This window comes from Amblyomma americanum, chromosome 4 (genome assembly GCF_052857255.1).
Source record: "Amblyomma americanum isolate KBUSLIRL-KWMA chromosome 4, ASM5285725v1, whole genome shotgun sequence".
Lineage (NCBI taxonomy): Eukaryota > Metazoa > Arthropoda > Arachnida > Ixodida > Ixodidae > Amblyomma > Amblyomma americanum.
In genome coordinates this window covers 190174456-190202429 of record NC_135500.1, presented here as the reverse complement: position 1 = coordinate 190202429, position 27974 = coordinate 190174456, and the positions used below count along the sequence as shown (strand labels likewise).

Below are 27974 nucleotides of genomic sequence, written 5' to 3'. Positions count from 1 at the left end.
ACCTGGAGGAACACCACAACAAGGCACGCCGTCACAAGAGCTAACAGCAATGCGTTGCCTGCGCGAAATAAATGACAGCTTTACAGGGATGACGACCATGATCAAAAGCGGCGCAGTCCAGAAGAAGATATAAAAATAAACATAAACAATCAAAATAAACGGTAACATGCAGCAAAAGGGGACTGAAAGGCTGGAGACGATGGAGGAATGGTATGCGTGCTTATGCTACCTCCTATGTTCCGCTGCAAAAAAGTGGTAAGTGCTCTTCTCAACTACTCGGGAAAGATATGGCATGCACACACTCGAGGTCGTTCATTTGTAGCCGTCTACTAAATTGATACAGATGTCGCCACAGGCGCGGCAAATGCGGCAGATCGGGAACAAGTGAGAACATGGCCTGCGGCGGTCGACGCCCTCTTGCCTGACGCCGTTTCAGGTCTTCGAACATACTGCAGTATACTCGCGCGGGAGCGCGTCTGACGGTCCCATTTCCGCGCACACGCCAAAGCTCGAGGCGAACACGCTGAGACGAAAATTGTGACATTCTGCGGGGCCAGGAAGTCGGCCTCGTCTAGAATGCTGAGCACGTCGCGAAGGATGACAGAAATAAAAAAAAGAAAAAAAAGGCCCCAGCAAAATTGGGCGGAAGTCATGAGGATGCGTTTTGTTTCGAATACGCGCTCAGAGAAAGCATCACGAAGCGGTCATATAAAGAAACACCTCGACACTCGAACCCGCCGAGCTTTCTTGTCGCCTCGGGAATTCTTTCCTTCTTTATTTGTTTCTGCCCGCTCATTTCCGGCACGCCACGTCAGCGGTCGGGCTCGGCCCTTGCATGGGAGGTGCTTGGGCGCGACGTAATGTGCCTTCCAGCTGTCGACGCCAGTGAAGAGAAGTGCAGGGCGAGATACGGCTGGCCGTAAAAGGGAAAGGCAAAAATACTAGTGTGTTTTCGCTACCGGCCACTAAACGACGCGCATACGCGGAGAGACTGCAACAAACGACAGCATCAGCAGTAGCACCGAGCCGTATAACATCTCTCGGAGCCCTATATAGTGAAAGGCGCCGGATTTGTTGCCTCCGGTTCGCTGTACGACGCACCCTGATTTACGAGGTGGGGGCGACGTCCACTTGCGCATAGCTCGCGTGCGCGAAAGAAGAAACAAAGAAGGATGGAAGAAAAATGGAAGCAAAGGGTCGAAGATATATCTCGTGCAGATACGTCAGCTCTCCCGTAGTTCTCCCAGCACTCACCACAATCTCTCCCGAGCTCGCCAGACTATCGAGATCGTGGTATTTCCGTGCGAGATCATTTCCGATCTTATCTGCGGAGAGGAGCTTTATGCTATACGCGAGTACGGGCTTCGATTAAAGTGCAAATGACGTGCAGCTGAGAATATAAGAGGCTTAGTACATTTTTCGTGTGCAACGCCGTGGAAGAGTCTGAAAAAAGGATGTACGACACCGAAAACAGCTTGAAAAAAAAGAAAAATATTATTTTGTTGACAATGTTTTGGCAAAAGAGCTTTGTTCACCCAAAATACATGGGAAAAATAAATTCTGCGGCATCATCGCAATACCGAGCGATAATTGAAACCCGTTTGAATCTTCGTGCACTCTGCTGCCGCGCTGAAATCAGTTGGATTTGCGCTTGGGTGGATGGAAACAACTTTATTGGTGCAAAAGAAAGACCGCCTGAGCGGTCTTCTACTGGTTCAGGAGTCCACTGGCGTGAGCGTAACGTAGGGCCCGGTCTGCTTCCAACGGCCTTTTGGCTTGCTTGCAAAAACTTTCTGATTGCCTTAAACTCGCCTCCGTTGGGAGCCAGCTCCATTCCCGGAGGCGACGGCGCTCCGCTACAACTCTCGAGTAGAAAGATGCCTATGTAGCATAGGCTATTGACGGCGCTATCTAATCAGTATCAATGTTCGCACTACAGCGCGTGCGCATATATGAGACGTTTATGAACAACCAAAGCGCGGACAGCGGACGTGATAAGCTGCAGCCATTTCATCATCATCATCATCATCATCATCATCATTAGCCTGACTACGCCCACCGCAGGACAAAGGCCTCTCCCGTATGTTTCCAATTAACCCTGTGCTGTGCCAGACGCGGTCACCTTATCATCGCGAACTTCTTAATCTCGTCCGCCCACTTAACTTTCTGCCTCCCCCAGCTACACTTGCCTTCTCTTGGAATTCAGTACGTTACCCTTAGCGATCATCGGTTATCTTGCCTTGACATTACATGCCCTGCCCAAGCCCATTTCTTCTTATTAATTTCAACTAGGATGTCATAAACGCGCATTTGTTCCCCGATCCATTCTGCTTTCTTCCTGTCTCTTAATGTTACACCTATCATTTTCTTTACTATATACCTAGCTCCGTTGTCCTCAATTGAAGCTAAATCCTTTTCGCTAGCCTACACGTAAACGATGTAGTCAAATGGCGGGTCTGAATACGAGACTCGCGATGCGATCTCGTAGTCTGCGTTTCGTTTTAATAGGAAAGGCGAAAAGTCTGCTTCGCTTCTCGGTGGACGCCTCAATTAGGCAGAGTCAAAACCGACCCTTTCACGCTAGGGAACGTTTGTCCCTGTTTCTTTTCTACATCACTTATATCGTTCGCGCGGCATTAATTAATAATAATTAATAATTGGTTTTTGGTGGAAAGGAACAAAATTCGTTCGGTCAACCACTCCTTGTACGCCGATGACATCACCAAATGGGTCAACACCGGCAACCATGGCGAAATGGAATCCAAGCGACAGCTGGCCGCTGACACTGTTGCTGCGCATGCCAACAGCATTGGTCTAACCTGCTCGGCGGCGGCTAAATAGGAACTCCTAGTCATGGACCTAACAGAACGGGACCCCCTAACATTCGAGTCACAGCAGACGACACCCTCATCCGCAGGGTCAATAGAATCAAAATTCTGGGCCTCACTATTTCTGACAACGGATCCAACACTCACAACATAAAATTAATCCGTGCTGCGATTCTCAATATCGATTCACTAATTAAGCGTATCTCCAATCGCCATCGCGGCATGAGGGAAGCAGGCACACGTCGCCTCATTCAATGCTTTCGCCTATGCATAATCACCTACTCCACCCCTTACCTCTACCTCACACCCGCAGAGACCGAGCAACTCAACAGACTCATCCGCACAGCTTGCAAAACTGCTCTACTTCCTCCTAAAACAACACCCACGGAGAGACTCCTTCAACTTCTTCAAGGGGTGCACAACACCCTGGCGGCGCTGGTAGAAGCGCATTCCATTTATCTATTCATTTATTTCTTTATTTATTAAAGAGACCTGCAGCGCCCGAAGGCATTATTGCAGGGGAGGGGGCGGGGCCACAATAACTTCTGCTCGTTTGTCCGAAAGTACGCAGTATAAAAAAATACAATGACACAACTAATAATAAATGAGGAAAAACATGCACTGAAGGAGGACAACCGCGCTCCATAAATACAATGACACTTTGAAAGGAACAGACACGCGCAAGAGAACTGCGCGCCACGTCACACATCAGATAAGAATGCGCGGAATTGACCTTCCTTGCAGCACTCAATGACGCCGCCGGCAGCCTGTTCCACTCGTTGATCGTCCGAGGAAATAACTAGGTTTCCTAAATATCTGTCCTCCATTTAATCCCTCGGATCTTCCACTGATGATCAAGTCGTCTAGAAAAAAAGTGGGGTTGAAGCAGGTACCGGTCTTTGTCAAAGCGCAGCTTTCCAAAATAGTTGCTATGCATGATTTGCAACCTCAAATGTTTCTTACGGTTAGCTAAAGATCCCCAACCAAAATGATTTTTAAGAGACGTGACACTAGTTGAGAAGTTGTAATTATTGGACACAAATCTCGCAGCAATATTCTGGATGCGCTCGAGCATGTCAGATAAGTAAGCAAACTGGGGGTCCCATACAGGGCAGGCATATTCAAGAATTTACCGTATGTAAGTGAAATACAGGAGTTGTTTGACATTATACTGTGCTTTATTGAAATTTAGTTTTAAGAAATTAAGCATGCTGCAGGCTTTGGATGTAATATACTCAGCTTGCCTCTCATAGGCTCTCACATACTGAAGCAGACCAAATACTCCTGCGCCGACCCCACCCGAAACGTGCCAGGGCTCAGTGCAAAGTAACTATCCTCCTTATAGTCCGGAAGTTTACGTAGACGCGGCCGAATATTGAACCTCAGTAACTATTCAAACCGACCAGCGTTCCAATTAGCCGCCGCCGCCGGATTACAAAACCCTATTGTCAGTGCTTCCATTCGAAATTTGACAGATTTCCTGGAAGAAGAAGAGGCCGAAATTGCCTTGGCAATAGCGCAGTCCCCCGCTAAGTATATTTTCTATAATTGAAAAACAGCAGTTAGTAATTATGCCAATCGCTTAATCCACTCCCCGACTGCTAAAATCTGAGAATCACCCCCCCCCCCCCCCACCCCCCTTTAAACTAATCGCCTACCACCCTCCAGTGTGTCCCTAAACACAGAGAACACCCAGACAACACGTCCGCTCACTCACACCCAAGCCCGAGCACTCGTCAACCGGGCTGAGAGCGACCTGCCTTCGTCTCGCAGTGCCAGGGATCGACTTCTCAACTACCACGACGTGACCCTGTTTTATAGAAATTCCCGCTTAATGTACCATCCGCCGCGTAATTCACTTCCCAAAAGCGACCAGGTTTTGTGACGCAAGCTTCAAACGGTCACAGTCACGACCCCTTTTCCTTTTCGCCATTATAACCCACGGTGAAACCTCTACTCACTGCCACTTTTGTCGTAGCACCAGAGCTGTCTTTAATCCCGTTTTTCTAACTGCCCGAACAAACCCAAGCCGTGGCAAGGGTCAGAACATCAGGAGCGATGGGAGGCTGCTCTGCGCAGCTCGCAGCCGGAGACACAGCTTCGGACAGTAGGTTTTGGCCCGAGGGGTCGCCGAAGAACTAAAGTGCCCGGCCATCTAGAATGGCCTGAGGGCCCATCGTCGTCTAGTGACCTCTCTTCACTCTCCCCCCCCCCCCCCCCCTTCACTTGATTCTCTCATGAATCAATTAAGTTGTTACCTACCTACCTCAACCGCGCCGTGAAGCAAATGATGGAATTAGTGGTTTTTGAGGAAGTAAATGGCGTAATACTGTACCACTCCTCGGCGACACCTGAACCGCACCGTGAGGGAATGGAGGAAGGTGAGAGTGAAAGAAGAAAGAGAGAAAGGAGCCTTAGTGGAGGGCTGCGGGTGAATTGCAACCACGTGGCGCTCTTTAACGTGCACTGACATCGCACAGCACATGGGCGCCTTAGCGTTCCTCCTACACTGAAATGCGGCTACCGTGGCCGGATTCGAACTCGGGTACTCGGACTCATTAGCCGAGCGCTCTACCCTCTGATTCACCGCGGCGAGTGGTGGAAACCTGAACCGCGCCAAGAAGGAAGGACGTGAAAGAAGATAGAAAGGGAACGAAATTCAGGTAGATGCCACGCGCTGTCTAGGGCGTGCATGGGTGTGCACTAACGCCACCTGGTGCTCGGGGCCACTATGACGCAATGCAACGCACGCCTGTACACTGCAGACGTCCCTGCGGGGTGGGAAGTCTTCGAGAAAGCTGCACTCACAAGTTCTGACGTACTTCTGAGCAAGGAGCGCTTCATACACTTTACAAAAAATATAGCTGCGGTTTAACTGTACTGCTGAACCTGATTAGAGAGCCAAAGCTGTGGTATATCGGGCAAGTAGACGCGGCTCCGCGTCTGTAACATTGCGTGCGTTCCGCACACTGGATGGGCAGCATGCCCACCCTGCCAACTTGGTAGGTGGCAGTAAAATTAATGGGTCATCGCGAGAGGTACTGGTCACCCAATGAACGCTGTGGCTTATTCTACCGCCCCCTGCCGGCGAATCTAAGTGTCAAAGGTCAAGTGGTGCGACACCATGATGGTCCACATATTGTAAGGCCTATAGCCACAGTTGACATCTGGCTCACTTGAAGGTCAAACGGCGACGCACGGCGGAATCGGCTTTACCTATAGCGTAGTGAAGCTTTCGGTTCAAGACTGAACAAAAAATTTGTAACTACGAGACCGGGGAATGCTGAAACAAGATTAACGCTTAATGCTTCTTCCAGTTTCCTTTTTATTTATTCCACCAGCGAAGCGCTTCGTATGGCTCACATTGACCACTCATTTGTTTTCTAGCCCCGTTCGTCCCGCGCTGCAGCATTTAACTAAGCGAATTAGGACGTCATGGCGCGCTGTTTCGTTTCTCGCGTGGGCCTGGATCTCGCCGCGGTGTCAAGCGCAGTCATCCTGCGCAGTCATCCCTGGCATTCTCAGCCGACCTTGTTGGCCCAATTAGCGCTCGCACCGCTGTGTGTATGCATGCATGCTTCCGGTCGGCGCCGAGTTTACAGACTCGGGCGAAGTGGAGGCGGCCGTGTGGAAGCGTTTTTGCCCCATGGGCTTGTGTGCGCAGAGGAAATGCAATAACGCCCGCGCCCCTACTTCGGGAGGCAGTTGGGAAAACAGGCCGCGCGAAAGCGTGAGGGACTTGGCAGCGTATGAGAGAGTTGTAATAACTCCGCACTGGAGCGCAAACTTTGTGAGTCCGACGAAACGGGGTAGCGTGCAAAACGTCGGTGCTCAAACATTGGTTGAACCGACTGCCCGTTTGGCTTGATTGCACAGGGCGAGAGATTATTTGTTCAACAGAAGCTTTGTTCTCTTTTTTTTTTATTTTCCCAGCATGCGAGCTTCCGTTCGTCCGGTATTGTTTAAGATCATAGTCGTAATTAGGCAAGCAGTATGGTGAAAAGATTTCGTTTATGCTGCAAAACTATTATAGGTACCAGACTTAGTTCATTTCTGTCTAAACTTTTTTGTATTCAAAATATCTTTTTACCACAATAGTTATCAGTATCAGTCTTGGTATTAAAACGCGTGCGCATTATCTTAACGGACGTGAAAATCCCTTATTTTCCTCTGCTTTGCTAGAATAAAAAAACACAAAGTGGATTTTTGTATTCGCAATGAAATCGATTCTTTCAAATATATACACCGGATACTCAAGTCAAGAAAGCCTATATGCAGTTGCTTGATGGCACAGAATCGCCACAACAGCCTTCGCAGCTCACTTGCAGTAGATAGTGCCCCAGGGTGTTCTTGCAGGTTTGGAATAGTCTGTTCTACATAACGGCAGCTCATTCGACGCGCCATTTTTTATCCCTTTCGTAAATATTTTTTGTATCGATCGGATCCATTATACTGCTTTCCCCATTCCCCCCCCCCCCCCCCCCCCCCAAGTGTTTCGCTTAGTGTGGTTGTAAATTCATTGGCATATACCTACATGGACTTAAAAACGATTCATGCTTCTATATTTCACTCCATTATTTCACTGTGGGTTGTCTCTTTATACAAATGTTAACCGCGGCAACAGACAGTTTGCAATCGCTTCGTTTCTATGAACCGGCAGGAGCGGATCGAGTCCAGGCTGAGGAAGGTCATCCCGTTTTGGCGCGAACTTAGCGTGGGAAGCCGAAGCAAGCTGTGTAAGCCGTGGGAAGCCGCAGCGACTCCTAGCGTCGAGCAGAGCATTGAGTGCATGCAAAGGCGACCTCCAAAATGGCGGCGCTTTGTAGCTGTCTCTCAGCACGGCAAAGCCACTAAGAAACAAGTTCCTATTACCCCGACCCTCCCCCTCCCCCTTACCCCGACCCTCCCCCTCCACCCGCTTCCTAGCCCACCTTTTTTTTTCATGAACAGTAAAGGAGAGGTTGGTGCTGCATAGCGGCTCCGGCTACTCCTTTTCGCCTATTATTAGCAACCACTTGGTCCGACGATGTACAGTTCAACATAACATGACACAAACACAAATTGTACACAACATATATCAACAAAGTACAAACGTCAGGAAAAGTAACATTAATGAGCGAACAAAAACGTCTTCAATGTTTATAGAACAGTACACAATACAATATATATATAAAGTATATGAGTAAACTAGGACAGAAGAACAAGAAATAAGCTTATTTGCTGTACACACAGCAAAAGTAAACATCAACGCTATTAAAGCACTCACTCACAAAAAAACAGAAAAAAAACAAAAATAATTTTGTTTGTAGCAAACAGCAAAATCAAATAACAAAAATTACAAAGATATTAGAGCATTCACGCACAGAGATGTAAGAGCTCAAGCATTGACTCCAATTCTACTAAGCTAGAATTTCCCAAAGGTACCGCCGTCCTCCAGGAATGCTATCAATGCCACAAGTGCTCGTTTTTGCAGTTCACATGTCGGCCACGGGCCTAAGAGCCTTCTTGATTCAACTGCACTCCAAGCACGTTGCCAAACGGATCGCGTTCAAACAAACTTTCCTCTGAAGCCGGGCTTGCCCGACCCAGCTCGATAGTAGCTCTGCCTGACGCGCTGGCGTTTACACGAGCTCTACATTTGAATTTCAACTCGATAGACCGACTCGACCCGACGTTGTCGGGCTCATGCAAACGCCCAGAATGGGATGTGAGAGCATCGACCGTACCTTTCTTCGCTGTCCCTCTCGTAGGCGCGGTTCACGTGGCCGTTGGCCGTCCGATTGTTCTGCGTCGATTCGTCGGGTTGCTTCCGGGGAGGGGGTGTGGCACCAGGGGCCACTGCTGTCACCCTCGGGATGCGCCCCATGCTCTCCGGGATGGCATCCGGCCGAACGTGGGGCTCTTCCGGTTCCGGTTCCTGGTCGAACACGTTCTGTGCACGCCGCGATAATGGCCATGGTCTCTTTAGAAAATGCGCATCTAGCTTTTTCAGCGACATCTTGAGTGTCTGGCTGTCGTACTCTTTACTGACTCCATTGACAAAATATCTAATGCAGGCACTAAAGGAAATACCTAGCAACAGGTGAGACTTCGTATGTAAGCTAGAAGCTTTTTTACGACGTGCATTACTTCATAATCACTTATAAAATGCTGAACACAATACCAGTTTTGGGAAAAGATAATTTCGATATCGCTGGCTTTCAGGAGCAGTGATATTACAGTAAAGTTACAGGTCGGAAAATGGCGGCTAATAACAGGCATCTGCCAAAATAAGAGGCGACACCCATTGTTGTCACCTTGTGTCGAGAGGTCAACTGGGAAGCGTGCCCATATTCATACCGCAGGTCTTCGCCCGGCCAGAGTACCTTTCTTAAGGGACCCTTTGAGTTAGCCCTTACAGGAGCCTGAGAGATCTTCACGCGAGGAGGAGCTCTGCATGCAAGAAGTCACCTGGAAGGCCTTGTCCACTGCGGTCTGTATCTCGATGCTCTCTTTCTCGTTGTCGATCTCCTCTTTCCTCTTGTGGGCGACCATCGCAAGGGCCAGCTGGGAATGGAGAATGGACGAGGCAGCTGAGACTGACTGAGCGGTGAGCAAGTCAGGCGTCACTCGTGATAAAGAGAACCGGGAACAGCGCAAGACAGACAAGGGGCTTCGGAAAGAGAAGACGACACGGGCGCTGTCTAGAGGAGCTGAAGTTTATTGGAAAACCACGTGAAATATATAAGGTTAAAAACGCACGACACAAAAAAACTGAAACACATCGAAGATTACTCAGCGGATGGAAGACTCTTATCGAGGAAGGCTATCTCATTTCTCTGTAATGCCACGTATGGTTTCGCCACACACGTGCCAGTGTTCTTAGCGATGCAATAAGCTTCAAAGACTTTCCGGCCTACCTGATTGATGCTGTAGTATTGGATCTCAGTATTATGCAAGTCAGGCAGGCAAGGGTCGTCATTTTAATTTTGCAATCGCGGCAATGCTGCACTAGGTTGGAAGAAGGAGATTTTTTAATGTCGAGCGAATTCTCGTGCTCTTCCAGCCTGATGTTAACGCACCTCCCCGTCTGGCCATTATAAACCTTCCCGCAAGACAAAGGAACCCTATACACGACGCCTTTTTTGCAGTTAATGAACTTTTCTGCGTGTGACACTGTGCACTGCCGAAAATCTTTTCCGGAAGAGGCTGGCTACAGCTTCTTGTGCACTGAAGCGCACACTTTCCCAACTTTATGTTAGGCGGAGAACACCACCTGCACACTCTGCAGGTGGTTGGGACGGTGTGCGCTGCAGTGCACAAGAGGCTGTAGCCAGCCTCTTCCAGAAAAGATTTTCGGCAGTGCACAGTGTCACACGCAGAAAAGTTCAAGAGCTGCAGAAAAAGCCGTCGTGTATAGGGTTCCTTTGTCTTGCGGGAAGGTTTACTATGGCCAGACAGGAAGGTTCATTAACATCAGGCTGGAAGAGCACGAGAATTCGCTCCACCATTAATAAATCCTCTTCTTCCAACCTAGTGCAGCATTGCCGCGACTGCAAAAATCAAAATGACGACCCTTGCCTGCCTGACTTGCATAATACTGAGATCCAATATTACAGCAGCAATCAGGTAGGCCGGAAAGTCTTTGAAGCTTATTGCATCGCTAAGAACACTGGCACGTGTGCGGCGAAACCATCCGTGGCATTACAGAGAAATTAGATAGCCTTCCTCGATAAGAGTCTTCCATCTGCTGTGTAATCTTCGATGTGTTTGTTTTTTTGTGTCGTGCGTTTTTAACCTTATATATTTCACATGGTTTTCCAATAAAATTCAGTTGCTAGACAGCGCCCGTGTCGTCTTCTCTTTCCCAGGTCCGTTGTCCGTTTTGCACTGGCCCGCAATATGAATTACTTCCAACTTGCCCAACACAACGTGCTGGTAAAACCGGGAACATTTTTTTGTAGGGAAAGCTACATCGGCCACGAACTCGCAGTCCCACCGTGGTCGCACCGCACCACGTGACCAACCACGTGACTGGACGCGTGACCAACCACGGTGCCGCGCCGCCGGCAGCTGCTCCGCACCACGTGACCAACCACGTGACCAACCACGTGGTCGGTGGCGGGAGCCACTGAAACCCGCGCACACTCACTGAATAATAAAAAAAAAACAGCCCTGTGCCGAAGCTGGGAATATAACCAGGGCCTTTGGCTCTTGAGGCGGAGACGCCACCACTCCGCCACGACGGCTCAATGTTTAACTGCTGATGTTGCTAATAGGAAGAAAGAAAAGGAAAGTGCTCGGGCCTGCCTACTGGCTCAAGCCGAGCCACGCTCGCTGCCGTGTGCTGAACGTAGGAGAGTAGGAGGAACGTAGGAACGCAGGAGGAGGATAGGAGAGCAAAGATAGAAAGAAAAGGCACGCGCTAATATGCCCCGGGCCGATCACAAAGGCAGTGCAATACCGGGCTGACACGTGCCAGAGTGCTTCAAGCCAAGCACTCCGCATATTCAAAAAATAAGTTTTTAATATTTTGGGTCATATACTTTTATACTTTATTCATGATCAAGGTTTAATCATGAATAAATGTTCATGTAGTGAATGCGCGCCTTTCATATAAACACTTCCGAACCAGATGTCCACAGCTACAACGTCAAAGTCACGTAGCACAACGCCAGACTGATGATTTCAAATAAGCCTGCACGGCCTTAAACGCAACCGTTTTAATGCTCTTTTTTTTTTCATCACACCTTCGCAAATCATTGATGCCCTGAGGCAATAAATCTCGCTTTAAAAAAAAAGCGCTCTTTTTCTCAGGCGCTGAAACGCTTTACATAATATTGTGACGGACTAGAAGAAGATGAAGCGGGGCGGGGCGCCGGCAGGAGCACTCGTGCTAGGCCCGCCGCTATTAAATCATACCATCGCCATCTGTCATCACGTCTAGTCCTTCGGCTTTCCGTCACGTAACAATATAAATGTATGATAATAAAGAATAGACGCTGGGATTTATCGAGGGATAGCGCAACATAGACGGGCACAATAACTTGAAATCATACAAATGTCAACAGTTTGCTACGGCTGTTCGGGTGCTTTCGAAGATTCAGGCCTAATTTATTGGTTCCCAGATTTTTTACGCTAATTCTTTGAAACTTGTACACGCCTCTTTTGATTCATTTGCACAAATGTGCCTAGATAAGGAACCATGCGCGCACAAGCTGAACATTTCCATTAGCTTTTCAGAGGCGCTGCATTTTATTTCAGGCCGTGTTGCACTTGATACAACTGGGCAGTCCTCGAGCCGGGATGCGTTGAGCAAACTGACGGTCAGGCATTGAACAAGGCATCTGGTTTTCCATGCGTGCACCACGCATGTCCGCTAGTGGAAGACTTGTCCTGAGTTCATGGCTACAAAATGTTGCGCGAAACAATGACGAAACCTCGTCTGTTTTAATCACATGCAGTCGCCGACCTGCGTGATGGAGATGTGAGAACTTCCCTGAGAGCGCCGCTCTGTTGGAGACCGCACGGTCAGCTATTACAAAATCACCCATGACTATCGCCTTGCGAGAACGGTGTTCCCTCCCGGACACAAATCTCTCACCCCTCAAAAGACCCACTCCCTCCCTAACCCCGCCCAGTACGCAACCATGTAAACGGCGACAGGCTCTCCCCTATGCAAACAGTGTGGCGCCCAAGCCAGCGTACCACATATCTTTCGGGACTGCCCAGCAGATCCCCCCCGTTCAGAAACTGCAGCTCACTGATCTCTGGCACGGGGAGGCCGCATTGCTTAGCTCACACCGGCTCGTGCAACGCTAGGCCCTGAACAAGCCATAGATGTCGTCAATGCCCTATAGAGCTCCTGCCCACCTGACCGCTTCACGCCACGAAGAACTCTACCCCATTTTCTGGAAAAAGTTCATCCAACCTTCCACACACCTCTGAAATGAACGCGGTGTTCGAAACGAAAGTCAGTCACTGCAGCCGCTTTTTAGTCACCCCCGCAGCTTTACGCTTTATGTCACACTTCGTGGCCGAGGCAGCGGCACCCCTGGTAACGACGTTACCGTGAACCTCGTTACCGCTCTGCCTTCCGAGCTCATAGCAACTGCCAACTTCCACGATGGGTTGAAATCACTCCACGAGACGCTGTCTTGGCGTTTTTTCTTTTATCTTATTCACACCTTTGCCCTTTATTTCCGCTCTTGACTCTCCTCCCACGCTCTTGCTTCTTAAGAACGCGCAGCGCCAGCACGGTGAGCGTTCGAAACTCAATTTAACTGAAAAAAGGGGTTGATGAAAAGCGCCCCAGACAGCGAAAACTTTGTTTCGCTGAAACCCGCCAGAGGGCGAATCGATCGACGTTGGCGCTGACAGCGCGCATCTTCCGCGTCGGGGCGCGTGAGTGGATGGTAGGCATTGGCGCGGATTTTTTTTTTTTCTCAGTTGCAGTTCGTTCCAGTGGCGTGATCCTGCTTTTGAGCCGTGTGCGTTTTTCACTGGCACAGTGTTCGTGTATGAGGACAGACGAAGTGAACAACCAAATAGCCACAAAACACCTCTTAAGTGCATTGCCTCAGAATGCAGGGCTTGATGAGCATAACTAACTAGGGACTAGCTTAACTAAACGTAGTTGCGCTTAACGGGTGCAACTACGTGCACGCGGCCTAGCTAAGCAATGACACTCATGTAGAATGCTTTCATGAATCTATTACACAGCCCAGGTTCCAACAGTAATTACGTTCTGGCTCATTGAAGAACGAAAAAGTATGCCACTCCACTGCTCCCAAATTAACGCAAGCAGCGCATTCCTGACATTGTGCCCGTTCAGTCTTTGAGCTCATTGCTAAGGTATGAATTACAGGCAATATTTCTGTCTTTCTATATATAGTTCAATGCCTGAAGACCTGTACCTTGGGAGCTGCTATGCTATACTATGTTCAGCTTTTCTATGCTTCTAAACTGCAGAGACATAGGTGTTATGCTTGCGTAACACGGTTTATAACACGTGCCACCTGAAAGCTCCCAGTGCAAATTTTTGTCCTCAGTTCAATTCCACAGTATAGGACTTCGTCCTTAATATACAGGGTGTTTCAGCGTATGCTTTCAGGAAATTCTAAATATAGGCTTTTCGAGGAAGAAAGCGAAATATCTCCAGGAGAGAGCTGTCAGCCATTTTCAAGACACAGCTACCCTCCACAGCATGTGTGTGTTCACCAAGAACTCACACCAGACGTCTTTAAAAACAGCTCGACGTTCGCAACTTGTGCCTGCTTCAATGCGACAAAGAGCATAGAATTTGTCCGTTCAGTGCTTTTGATTGCTTGACTGAACTAATTAGAAAGTTCATTCGTATATTTCAGTTAATTAGCTAGATGAGAAGCAAATTTTTCGCAATTACTGATGTGCACCGCAGATGGCAGTTTCCTCCTGAAGGAATTTTCTTTTTCTCAAAAATGGATGATGATGGATATAGCACAAGGACATCTGTGGCTGAAGAGCGCCATGGCACTAGGTGGGGTCAAACACCCATTGTATTTTAGCCGCCGCGGTGGCTGAGTGGTTATGGCGCTCGGCTGCCGGCCCGAAAGACGCGGGTTCGATCCCGGCCGCGGCGGTCGAATTTCGATGGAGGCGAAATTCTAGAGGCCCGTGTACTGTGCGATGTCAGTGCACGTTAAAGAACCCCAGGTGGTCGAAATTTCCGGAGCCCTTCACTACGGCGTCTCTCATAGCCTTAGTTGCTTTGGGACGTTAAACCCCTATAAACCAAACCAAACCAACCATTGTATTTTAAATTGTATTCAAAAGAACTTTTTAGTATTTAGAGAGAGTATGTATATGAAGGAGGCCAACAGTCACCGAAACCAAGGTGCATAAGGGAATGTTTCTTTTTTTTAATTTGTAGTGCTGATCAGTGGGAGAATAATACTTCGATTAATTTGTCGATTAAATAAAATTACTTGTAAAGCCGCAGAAGAAACAACCATGCCGCCGGTGGGATCCGAACCCACGACCTCCGAATATAGCGTCCGGTGCTCTACTAACTGAGCTATGGCGCCGGCTGTCCAATCTGCTGCTCTCGTGGGTATTTATATTTATCGCGTGTGAGCGAACCTTGAGAGTGTTCACCAGCGCCACCCATGTCCATAGCGGTGGACATAGCACGTCCTGTATTACCGCGAGTGTGACGTGGAACGTCAGCTAACAGCGAGGGCGCAGACTGTGCGAGAGCCCTCTTGTGCTATCTATGGCATCAAGACTGTCAGAACCGAGACCCTCGTTAAGATATTAGCAGACAAGGGAAAGGAAATGAGGGGCTCGTTTGACAAGAGAGAGAGAGGGTTTATTGACTTGAAAGGCAGAGAGGTTGGCCTGAAAGATATCTGGCCTGCTACTCTGCACTGGGGAAAGGGAAGAGGAGAAAAAAGAGGGTCACGATGGGGGGTGATAATGATGGGAGGAGGCAGATGAAAAAATACATTAAAAAAATGCACACTTTCTGACATCACAAACGCGAGGCAAGGTCCGTGTCGCTTAAAAAAGCGTGAGAGCGCTCGCGTTGCCTTTACAGTTCTAAAACTATCTGGCCAAGCGCCGAGGATCAAATCCTCCGAGAGGGGCCTTGTGTCCACAGACTTGAAAACAGATGCAAGCATGAGTCTTGTTTGACATGGGTCTCGTTACAGATGTCGTGACAGTCGTGGCAGTCGTGACAGATGCAAGCATGAGTCTCGTTTGACAAACACATGAAGGAAGCCAACAGTCTCCAAAACCAAGGTGCATAAGGGAATGTTTCTTTTTTTTTTAATTTGTAGTGCTGATCAGTGGGAGAATAATACTTCGATTAATCTGTCGCTTAAAGAAAATTACTCATAAAGCAGCAGGAAAAACAACCATGCCACCGGTGGGATCCGAACCCACGACGGAAGAAAGACAACAGCTCCTGCGAGTTCCGTCCCCGCTGTAGCACGAGTTGCACAAACGAGGAGACAAGCAGTGTGCCGAGACAGGTGCGCGTCTCCTTTCCGGGAATCGCTAACCCCGATTTCTACGCAGAGAGGCGCGCGAGGTTTTCGGGAACTGAAGTGCGTCCAACTCCATGCAGCGCTCGCTGAAGCTGAGAGAGCGTCGGCAGCTACTACGCGTGACCAGGCAGGAACTACTCCTGTGTCCTTCGTTCCGGTGTCGTTTTGTTAGTGTGTAGCGCGTTATTCAAACCAAAAAGGAACTACTTGTTGCACGCATTGTGCCCGCTCTCCAGTCCGGGCTTCTTTAATGACGAAAAGCTAACGAGAATTATTCGAAGCCCTCGTTTTACGTAATAAATGTAGGTTGCTGGAATGAGTTTACGAAGATTCATATTATGATGAGGCACGTATCATTGAACACTGGGCTGAAAAATGCTAGAGCTAATGGAAAGTGCGGTTCGCTTACCACTGTTAAGGTTTCTTGCCTAACCACACCACTGGCGCTCACGCGGATTGCACGTGCTAGCGTAACGGGCTGGCAGTGTTGTTTCTCCTGCGCTCCGCGTCTCTCCGTGCCTCCTAATTAGGCCAGCCGCAATGAAAGCCTCGGTAGTGTTTCAGGCAATGGACCGCGGGGTTGTCTCGCGATGCTGCAGCTCGTCTTCCATCCGCCTTCGTCATCCCCCACCCTCGTCTACCTCCTCCCTTTCCTTCCCATTGCCTGAACAAGCTGAGCGCGCACCGACCTGACGTGGCCTGCTCGCGCAGGCGGCGGTCCCGCGAGACAGGTCGTTAAGACTGTCGGTGGCCCGTGAAATGCGATTTATCAAAACCGCCGGCTTAGATGCCGCTCACGTCGCCTGGCCCCTGCACCCGACGGAGCCGCTGCTTTTCTGCGGGCGCGTTTAGTGGGTCCTCGGAGTCTCTAGGCGCGACGTGTCGACCTCGAGAGCAACTAGTTTTTGGCAAAGCTCTGCGCCCAACACTATGCTCAAAGGAGCAACGTTGTGAACGCTATTGGGCAGGGGTCGCAACTTCTGAGGCTACGAGTTCACAGAGCTGCCACGCATTTCTATAGGCAGATCTTGAGGAGCATCTTATCGCGGTTAGCCCATGAGCAGTCAGCTGCAGGCACAGCAGCTTGTTAGAAGCCATCCTCACTTACGAACAAAGTAAATAATTTGGTCAGGGATGCTTGGTCCATTGCTAAGGGTAGGCAGCTTATCAATGTCACTCTAGTCTAAAAATACAGGGTGACTTTCTTTTTTTTAACATTTGCAGGTTTTTATTTTAAGAACCGTGAGAAGAGAAATAGATCGGTGCGCAGTCGGTGGAAGTGGATTGTGCAGCAAGGAGGACATATATACCTCAAGTGGATCAATAATTAAACCATTAAGTAACCTAAGGTTAAGGAATAACTTTTTGTTTTTGACTTCAGGGCACATTTCTAAATTGCGAAATTGCCATGAACATTGAGGGTGAGTTGTGCTTTAAAATTTTCTTAATCGGCAATGTGGATCCACATATCGAGCATCAAGAATACACATTTGAAAGCTCGTTGAGTTGGCTTTCCCGCATAGCGTATTTGTAAAGTGGCGTTTCTCGTACTTCTTATGCATGAAATACAGGCGCGGTGTGTGTATTTGATGATGTAGAAGAAGTTAACCTTGCGGTGATGACACCACTCGCAGCGACGCCATTTTATATTTTGTTAACGCGGGAAAGCCAACTTAAGTTCTCAAATGCGTACTTTAGACGCTCGATGTTTCCAATCACATTACTGATTAAGAAAATTTGGAAACAGGACTCGTTTTTCATGTTGACGGCCACAAATTTCTCAATATAGCCTTGCCCTCTAAAATCCGAATTAAAAATCGTTAGCTAATTTAGGCTAATTATTGATCCGCATATGATGTACAGAATGTCTGCCTTGCTGTACAATCCAGCTCTACAGATTGCACTGAAGCATCTGTCACAGTTTTTAAAACAAATATGTCAAAATGTAAAAGGAAATCACTGTTTAATGCGGGAGTACCTACCTATAAGACAGAAACCTAAAGGCTAACAAGGCGAATGAAGCGCCGAGCTATTGAAAAGGAAAGGATGTATGTAACGTTAAGAGAAAAGAAAAGAGCAGAGGGGGTCAAGGAACAAAATAAAATTGATGATTTCCTAGCCGAAATAAAAAAAAAAACCAGACGGACACGGGCAGGTCATGTAATGCGAAAGGCAAGATAACCGATATGGTTCCCACTTGGGCAACCGAGTGCATTCCAAGTGAGGGAAATTGCGTCACAGGGCAGGCAGAGAGTCAGAGGAGATTTGGAAGCTTGCGGGGCTAGGATGGGCGCAGCTGGCTCAAGGCGGAGATAATTGGAGAACAATGAGAAACCCCTTTCGTCTGCAATGGACGTAGCTAGGCTGATGGTGATGACGATGACTGGTACATCTTGAATGCACATATGTTGCGTGAAAAGGGCGAGGGAAAACGAAGGAGAGGGATAAAGCACTTTATTGACATAGAAATTGTAGAGGTCGGCCGTGGGAGGAAATTTGTCTCTAGCCTGCTGCTCGGCTTTAGAGAAAAGGGGAAGAAAAAAATCCGGTAGGGAGTGCGACCTGGAGGTGATAGCGGCTTGACAGAATGAGCTGCACGCAGTGTCCATGAAGATTGGTCACATATACATGCGCACAGACTCGCACATGCTATTACGCGGGGTTAGAGGCTTGATACACGCGTGCACGCACACATTACGTACACACGCGAGGCGTAAACGACATTCATGGCGTGAAACTTCCAGCTGGAAGTTGCAACTGGACTTGAATGTTGCGCAGCGGTGAAATTGGGGGCACCAGGAGATTGGTCGTTTTGGAAAGGAAATGGCGCAGTATCTGTCTCACATCTCGGCGGACATTTGAACCGCGGCGTAAGGGAAGAGATAAAGGAAGGAGTAAAAGAATAAAGGAAGAAAAAGGTGCCGTAGAGAAGGGCTCCGGAATAATTTTGACCACCTGGGGATCTTTACCGTGCACTGACATCGCGCAACACACGGGCGCCTTTGCGTTTCGCCTCCATCGAAACGCGGTCGCCGCGGTCGGGTTCGAACCCGGGTACTCCGTATCAGTAGCCGAGCGCCTTAACCACTGAGCCACCGCGGCGGGTTAAAACAGTGCTGCCGGTTTCTGGCCGCGCGTCAAAGCAATGATGCTCGTAGTGAGAAGAACGCGATGATCTTCCATATTACGACAAAAAAAAAATAACCCTAAGGTAAAAGGAACTCAGTTCAAGCTGTCGTTGTAAACATGGCGTAAAGACATTTAACATATACGCGCAAAAATCCCAAGAACAAATACACCCGCAGAAAGTTTTAGAACAAGGAAGCTGAAGAAATTCGTTTTTTTTTTTGGCGATCTTAAGAATGTTGCCACAAACTGTGAAAAAGTGCTCTGCATTTTCTGGCCCGGTCTGCCGAGTGAAACCAAAAATATCAGGCCGCGGCTCTGTATGCCGAGGAGGTTTTTGCCTGGCTTCTGGGCGCTGATTGGTTATTGTGGGCGCTTACACGTGAATTTTGGGCGTTGTTCTGCCTTGTGCGCCGTCTTTTAATCATGTCGGTTTGTAAGCTGTGGCGCCCACATAATTTCAGTATCCTTAATTCGCAGCCTTTGTTATCCGAGGAAATTCTGCCGTATTTTCAGTGCATAGCAGTCAATTCATTACAATATTTTTGCATTAGAAAAATGTCAAACTCAATGGTGAACATTCATTCCCAGAAGTCGTAAACAGCGCTCTGCGGTAGCGCGCGTGTTCAAGCACGCTGTGCGTTGTGCATTGCGCGGTGAATCCGGAACGCTTACCTTTACGATCCATCCAATGAAGAAGTACCGTGAGAAATAGAGAAAGATGAGAAACGATGCTAGCGCTGCATCGTTGTTCGGCTCAAAGAAATATGTAAACACCAGCTGAAAACAACAACAACAAAATAAATTACATATTCAGTCAGCGCAGAGACAACAAGCAGAAGTTAGACGTTCGTTATCTACTCTTCCAATCGTGTTAATGAAAAGCAGAGAGAGAGAAAATGTTTAGAAGCAAAAAAACACAACCAGAAAAAGATAAAGCTAAACAGCGTGCTTATGTTACAGCGCAGCGCCGTTCTGCACAAGGAGCTGTGATTTCTGCTTCAATGCACAAAAATAAAAAACAGGTCCTAGGTCGGCAGGTCATGCACGTCACTGACCTGTTGCAAAAACAAGGAATGCAAAGAGAACGCTCGTTGACAGGGTACGTAAACAACAGCGGTCAATCGGTCATGGGCCTCAGTGTTAGTATTCTCTTTTCTTCAGCTCGGTGGATTTTTTTTTTTTGGCGATGTGAGGCTCTGTTTTCTTCTACATTGTTTCATGATCACAGGGCACGACTCAATGTTATTTCATTTGGGTTGAACAAGCTCGTACAGTTTAATCAAGCAACACTCCTACTACCCACCGGGAAAGAAGACCGCAGGTACGCTAATGTCACGAGTCCCTCTAAGGGTAGAAAAATTTGCGCATAACCCTGGAGCTACAGAGTGCAGTGGTAATATTTGAATTTTTTCTGCAGCTGCGTGCTGGCGAAGACCCACGATTTCCTTGGGCAACGGCCGTTAAATAATAATAAAAAATATGTATATAACGAGAGGAAAGAAAATATGCGTCGTTACTGGACGTCCCAACTCGGCAGAGAACGAAAGAAATCTAAACAAGAATCCTCACCACCCACGCAGGCAGGGCTAACTGTGTCCCATGACTGGCCTCAGTGGAAGGCACGTGTGCGGACAAAACCGATCGTATCATTCCACTCATCTCGACACCGTGACCCCGAACTGGTTGTACAATAAGCTTTGCCCTCTTCTGTGATCGCCAGTGCACATCAGGCTGTCCCAATCCACGGCTTCCCCTGCATTTTTGTGGCTTCTTGCATTGACTCTTCGCGATGGCCATTCATGTCTGGCCCGCATGGCTTGGGGGGGGGGGGGGAATCCAGGTACATACTTGGCTTGCGATCTAATATGTCGGGTACCACGACAGGCGTGACCTTTGAGCGGCGCGCACTATAAGAGGCCAGAGAACAAGTGCTACTTTTTGCAGCAATACCTCTTCTTGCGATGACAGAGCGCGTCAAGTTGCCTTGTGCCGTCATGAGAGGTCACTGAGGAAGCCCAGTGCAAGAAAAGTTCCTGAACAGCGGCTGGAAGAAGTGCCTTCTAACCGCTGTTTGCGGACCTCTCCAGCCCAGGGATCCGTGCCCTCTTGACGACACATAGCGTCCTCGAGTGCGCGTGGTTTGGCAAGCGCTATCACTAGTACTTTTCTTTTTGTCAACAGTCGCTCACCTCGTTTTGTGTGAAGTAGTAGACTGTCACCGCCACGCTGAGCAGAAGGGTTAAAATGGAGGTGAAAACAAAGATGGGAAAAGCCGTTGCTTTGTTGCCCTGAAATCCAAGAAGCATAATGTAATGGCTGAGCAACCTTTTCAGAAATAGGATTAAGAAAGCAACGGGGACGCTTAACCCACCTCAAGAGTGAAATGCGACAGCATTAGGTTTCGCATTTGCTGCACCTTCTGCTTCATCTTATATGTGTTTGCTTCAGATTTTTTCTAACTGTCGGTCCATCAACCGCTACATTTGGACTGCTAGCTGCAGTGGCAGGTATCCTCTTGAAGATGCCGACATTTGCATATGCCGTATTTTGCTGATTTATTATTTCAATTGTCTATCTAGGTTGCTGTCTGGAAACTATGATGCTGACAACACGGCGGACAGGTCATGATGACGTCACAAGATCACATGAGCGCTTTCGCCCAACCAGCGAATTTCGGGGCGGGGGAAAGAATGAAAGAAAGAAAGAAAGGAAAAAGGAACGAAGAGAAAGGAAGAAAAGGAATTAAAAAGAAAGGAAAATGGAGAACACACATATAGCCACATGAAAACTTGCTTCACTTGTGCATGCACATATACGTGTGGTATGCAGGCTATGTTTAGCGCGCGAGGTATGCGAGAAGTGACGTCAGTTGGTTCGTTTCTTGAACGGCTATAAAAAGGCGTTTATAAGAGCCTTGTTCACAGTGTTTTCTTATTTGTGTTTTCTTCTCGCCTATTCTTTATTAGAAATATAAAGCGAAGATTCTGGCCAGTATTTCACTTACAATACTCTGTGGCACGATAACTCACCTTGTTCGACCATAGCAGAGCTACTCCGCTGAATAAATACAGCAGGTGCAGAGTCAAAAATGCGCTCACGCAGTATGTATATTCTGGAAGAAAAAGCAAAGAAGCAACATTAATAAGAAACCAGTACGTGTTTTAATTAATTTCATGAAACGCTGAACGCAGTCATGGGTAGTTGTTTTTTGTCATTGCTGGTCTCTAACAGACAGCGACAATAGTTTTATAGTGTTACGGATGCCCAATGCTTTTATGCCGCCGCAACCTTTACCACAGCTGCGAATCATCGGGGCTACGTATAGCGGATACATATTTTGCATTTCACGGTGTGAACATACAATCTGTCTTACAGCCACAATCCACTCAACATGAAATGGGCGTTCAGTGTGCTCGTCTCTTGCTGCATTACTGTCATGATTGCCGCGTTCCTCCGGACATAGTTCGAGCACTTTTTGTCCCTTGACCAAGAATATCTTCCTTTCTTCATTTCATCTTTCACCCACTCCTTTATCCTTTCCTTTACGGCGCGGTTCAGGTGTCCAACAATATATGAGACAGATACTGCGCCTTTTCCTTTCCCCAGATTATTATTATTATTATTATTATTATTATTATTATTATTATTATTATTATTATTATTATTATTATATTTATTATTATTATTATTGACCAAGAATATGAGTTTCATCATGCGCGCTACGGTAAGTACATGCTAAGTCCGTATAGAGTAGTCTTAAAATGGAAGGGCCGAACGTTCGACTTCCAGCTTGCCCGTCATTGCTCACTACTCTATGACTCATGGAGCACCGTTTGTCGAATGAGTTTTTGCGAGACCTCGCGGAAGGTTGGATGAAAATTGGGGTAACTCCACCTGCTGTGTAGGCATTTCCCGTGCCGGAAATGGGCCAAGGCACGTGTGCAAGCAGATATGGAGTCGGCAAAGCGATTATGAACTATTAATAAGAAATAAACAGCGCCAGCAGTAACAACAGTAATAACAGCAGCAACTGCAGCAACAGAAGCAACGTAAGAAACAGAAGCAATAGAAACAACAGAAGCAACAAAACCAACAGCTGCAGCAGCAACAACATAAGCAGCGTAATCAACAGGAGCAACAGCAACAGCAACATGAGCAAGAGCAGCAGCAACATGAGCAACAACAGCAACATGAGCAACAGCAGCAGCAACATGAGCAACAGCAGCAGCAACATGAGCAACAGCAGCAACATGAGCAACAGCAGCAGCAACATGAGCAACAGCAGCAGCAACATGAGCAACAGCAGCAAAAGCAACAACGATAGCAACAGCAGCAAAAAAACAAACAACAAAGGTAGCAACAGCGACAACAGCAACAACAGAAACATCAGCACCATCAACAGCGGAAGAAACAGTAACAAATCTAGCAACGGCAGCAGCAACATTAGTTAGGTGGTGGGCAGTCCAGAAGAAATGAAAATATAAATTATCCTGCTCTCACTGCCTATGGCACAACGGGTTTAAGCGGATGTAAAGTAAACATTGGGGCACGAGGCAATCTAATATTGTTTTTCGCGGCAGAAAAAGAAAAGAAGCAACACTAGGAACAGCAGCAACGGCAGCAACAAACCAACGGAAGCGACGGCAGGCACGGCAGCTGCAGCAGCTACGGCAGTTGCGGGAGCAAAGCGTCTCTGTGGCTTCATTTCGTTTGAGCTTGGGCAGTAGCTATCGAAATCATTCGTAAACTCATTAAATATGTTTCGCAGCTGTGCGCGTAGCGACCCCCCCCCATCTTTCTTTCCTTCAAAGTAATGAGATCGGCAGGTGCACCAGATGCGCATATTCTCGCTAATGAAGCCGCTCGGCGCGTTCCTAAACTGACCAGCGTGAACCACAGAGCGATACAGACCCTGAAACCGGAGCGGTTTCATCAACGCAGCTCCGACCATACATACACATATATGTAGCGTGGCTCGATATTACGACGACTGTGAATTCAATCTTGGCGCACGGGGAAACGATTATACCCTGAACGAATTGTGTGGCCATCTGGGGCTTTCATTGCAAAACCTCCCAGCCAAATGAGGTGCGTTTCCGCCACTAATGGCACAGATATTTTTGAGCGCAAATTTTTTTTAAAATGAAACTCACAATCACTGCTCTCTCCGCGAAAGGGATTCATTGCGGGTGGACGTGCTGAGCTGCAAGGATGTAAATTTGTTTTATAAAAAGTTGTCCCCCCCCCTCCATCTTTCTTCAAAATTATGTCTTTGAACGCTGCAGGGTCTGACATAAAAAATAGTAATAAATGACGCCCTCTACATCTCTTCACAATTGGGAGCTTTGTTTGGAACCGAGCAAAGATTCACAATGATACCTCTCGTACGCCTGCTGATTTTGAAACAAAATTCTCTTGAGAGAAAGTGCCGCTAGACGAGCGTTATTGTTTGGAAATGGACAAAAGTTCACCTTGTTACAAAATGGGTTTGAATTTGTTGTTCCTTGCTTGTCACTTTGTTTTCGAGAGGTTCAACAGCACAATGACGGTTTTTGCGAGTCGCGCAGTTCTCTGAGAAGTGATTGGAAATCAGCTCGCATTATTTTCGACGTCATCCATGAATCCGCTGAGTTTGTACTAACAAGTGCGTCAGTACCTAACGACCGATTCTAAAAGAGTTTATGCATGGTTCTGACAATCGATGATGCGTTAAACGATGGAGCAGAGCGACGTGATTAGAGGAAGCCTCAATCACTAAGATCAATGTTTCGGAGAACAATGCTTGATATAAGAATGTGAACGACCGCAATCAGCCTGCGTAATATAACAATTCGCCAGCCGATGTTTCTTTGCTTCTTCATTGTCTGGAGGCTTACCAACCTTGGTATACGTTTCAGAATGAACCATTCCTAATCAAGTTGTGTACAAATGACACCCGAAATCTTCCACCCCATTCATATTTTTCTGTTCGCTTAAGTGTCTAGCTAAAAAAGAAAAGAGTTAAGCCTACCGAGTTTGGCAGGTGTAACCAGGAAGCATGATTTGCTTCTCACTCGTAGAGTAGGGCCTTTACGGCTTTTCTGAAGATCAAAATGTCTTGAAGGGTGGCGACAAGGATTAATGTGTTTACCTTACAGAGATTTAAACCTGTCGAAAAACACGACAGATAATATCTGTCGTCACAACAGGTTTTCTGTACCGTTTTGTACTAAGATCTTGTAGTAATGAAATAAATTTTTGTAGCAACATCATAATTTTGTGATGAAATGCAGGGTTTGAGGGAAACCCGTCTGGTCGGGTATGTTCATGGCGGAAATTCTTCAAGCGCCGACCAACCGTTTAAAAAATTACGTTTCGGCTCCGGCTTACGTGGGCCTCGTTCACAATGAAAGAAAAGAATGAAGGTAGGTTATATAGGTTCCATGATATGTCGTAAGCAGCGGGAGTATATCGGGGGTAGATTGCCTTCGTTGCGATTAAGCGTGTTTGCCGTCGTCTAGGTATATATATATATATATATATATATATATATATATATATATATATATATATATATATATATATATATATATATATATATATATATATATATATATATAAATGTGTAGTTACTATAGAAAGTACTACAAGACTACAAACTACAGTAAAATACTACAGAAAAAGCTACATTGCAATAGAAAAATAACCCGCCGCGGTGGCTCAGTGGTTAGGGCGCTCGGCTACTGATCCGGAGCTCCCGGGTTCGAACCGACCGCGGCGGCTGCGTTTTTATGGAGGCAAAACGCTAAGGCGCCCGTGTGCTGTGCGATGTCAGTGCACGTTAAAGATCCCCAGGTGGTCGAAATTATTCCGGAGCCCTCCACTACGGCACCTCTTTCTTCCTATCTTCTTTCACTCCCTCCTTTATTCCTTCCCTTGCGGCGCGGTTCAGGTGTCCAACGATATATGAGACAGATACTGCGCAATTACCTTTCCCCCAAAACCAATTATTATTAATAGAAAAATGCTAGAAAACTATAGAAAAATCTGTCATTACGACAGAATTACAAAACATTCTGTCGTGTTGTTTACGCGGTTCTGTCATTTTTTTTCGACTGAGTTAGAGCTTATGGTGTGGCATAAATGTTTAAAAATACGAATGAGACCTAAATGCTGTCGGGTTTCTTTTGGCAAAGACGAAACGCGTTTAGGATAGCTACAATGCTATTGTTATCAATCTGCGACTTGTTTCTCAAGAAGGAAGTTAGTGATGCTCGATGCTGCTATTACTAAGCCTGTGCAAAAGAACAAAAGGTTGGGTTGGCTGTACATTTTTCTGCTGATATGTCTCAAAATTAATTAACCTGTGCGTCGTGGAAGCATAAACGAGGCTCTATGAGTTTTACCTAACAAGATAGAAATAGAAAAGAAAAATACAGGCTAACTGGCTGGCAAACGACTCGGTTGTTGTTAGTGAGTAAAACGTTTTGGAACGAACAGGATTCTGTTACCAAATGTGGTCACGTGCAGAGTGCAAAACAGCGAATGAGGATCTTTCACGTCGTGGTGATTTGAGCGTATGCGTGGTTAACGATTCACATTTTCTGGTCGGTCTTTCTTTCGTCTTTGCCTACCTCTTACATCTTTAGCACAACACCCCTGATAATTCAGCGTGTCCCGTTCCTTCAATGCTGACAAAAATGAAGTGTGTACTCATATGAACCCAAGCCAAATGAGTAAACAATATTTAAATAATTGTCAGCATAAGCATCGTGCCTGTTTGTCTAGAATAAGCCCCTGTAATATCGTTAGAAATTAATCTGCAAGCGTTCGCCTGATAGCGGTCAGCAGCTGGAAGGGTTTTTCAAAGGCGTTACAGACGTTAAGACCTTCGACTAACATTGACCTAAAAAAAATATTAAGAAGCCTGAAGGTATAATGCTTTTTCCCGAACGTCAGATTAGAACAAAGACGCAGTCTGAAGAACACAATGCACAGCACGCATAAGGAGAGGTGAATACAAGCAAACTGAATTAGACGCAAGCATATTTACAGCAAGCATGCCTTCTTTAGTGTTGAGACAGCGCCTTGCTATCCGAGATACTTAAAAACAGTAATCCAACTACTGTCTACTTTTTTACGTGGACAGCGTGTAGACGTCAGTCAGCTAACAAAGTCTTACAACGTAAATCTAACGTAAGTCTAACGGCAGTACAACAGAGCTCTTAAGCTGTGTAAAGACAGACTGACTTTTATAAACTGTCTAGAAAGCCTGTGAGCTGAAACTGTATCTAGATAGCCTGCTAGCTGTATAGTATTGCTGCAGACTCAAATTGCTGAGTTTTATATATTACCAAACATGTTTTGAGGGCAGGATAAGTGAACGATATATTGAAAACATCTTCCTTTTTAACTCCAGCACACCGTGTTTGTAAGCGTTGAAATCCTCTGGAGGCGGAGCTGAGCACGGGCCTAAAGCGTGGGATCATTCAGTGTTTATTTATTTTATGCGGCGAACCCGGGTTTTTATCCGAATCGGATACAATAAATATAAGTAAACAAAACGTAAATATAGAAGTAAGAAACACAGAAACAATTCAGATTAACGCAGATTGAACATTATGGAATATAAGTATATAGACAACACATTTTTATACAATACTTGAAACAAATGTCGAAAGCGATGATTTTGAAACTTTGTCATTGGTCAGGTGACTCCATTCAATTGCTGTCCGTGGAAAGGAAGAATACTGAAAACAGCTATTACGCGTTCTAAATTGAGTTATTGTGCGAATATATCTCTGCCTAGTGGTATAACCAGATGAAAATCAAGCGATTCTCTTGAAATATATCAGACAGTGACTGTTAATAAATTTAAAGAGTAATATTAGTCGTGATACACGGTTTCTCTGCGTCAACCGCGACAAGTTCGCATTACCCGTCACTGAAGTGCGTCCAGATCTGCTATAAACGAAGAGAGCTGCTTTTTTTGCAACATTTATATCTTGTTAATTCTAGCTTTAGTGAA

The 27974-nt window shown here is 46.8% G+C and overlaps 1 protein-coding gene and 1 pseudogene across 2 annotated transcripts in view; one reads left to right on the top strand and one right to left on the bottom strand.

Moving 5' to 3' along the window:
• Positions 1 to 27974, bottom strand: part of LOC144128869 (uncharacterized) — a 76614-nt gene that overhangs the window by 25053 nt on the left and 23587 nt on the right. For both annotated transcript variants that reach the window (XM_077662642.1, XM_077662643.1), the window contains exons 3-7: positions 21997 to 22079; positions 21157 to 21255; positions 19640 to 19744; positions 9279 to 9374; positions 8555 to 8760 (exon numbers count right to left, since the gene is read on the bottom strand). In XM_077662642.1, coding sequence (XP_077518768.1) covers positions 8555 to 8760; positions 9279 to 9374; positions 19640 to 19744; positions 21157 to 21255; positions 21997 to 22079 — 589 coding nt within the window. The remainder of the gene's footprint in view (positions 1 to 8554; positions 8761 to 9278; positions 9375 to 19639; positions 19745 to 21156; positions 21256 to 21996; positions 22080 to 27974) is intronic.
• LOC144127700 (uncharacterized) lies at positions 167 to 4987 on the top strand (annotated as a pseudogene).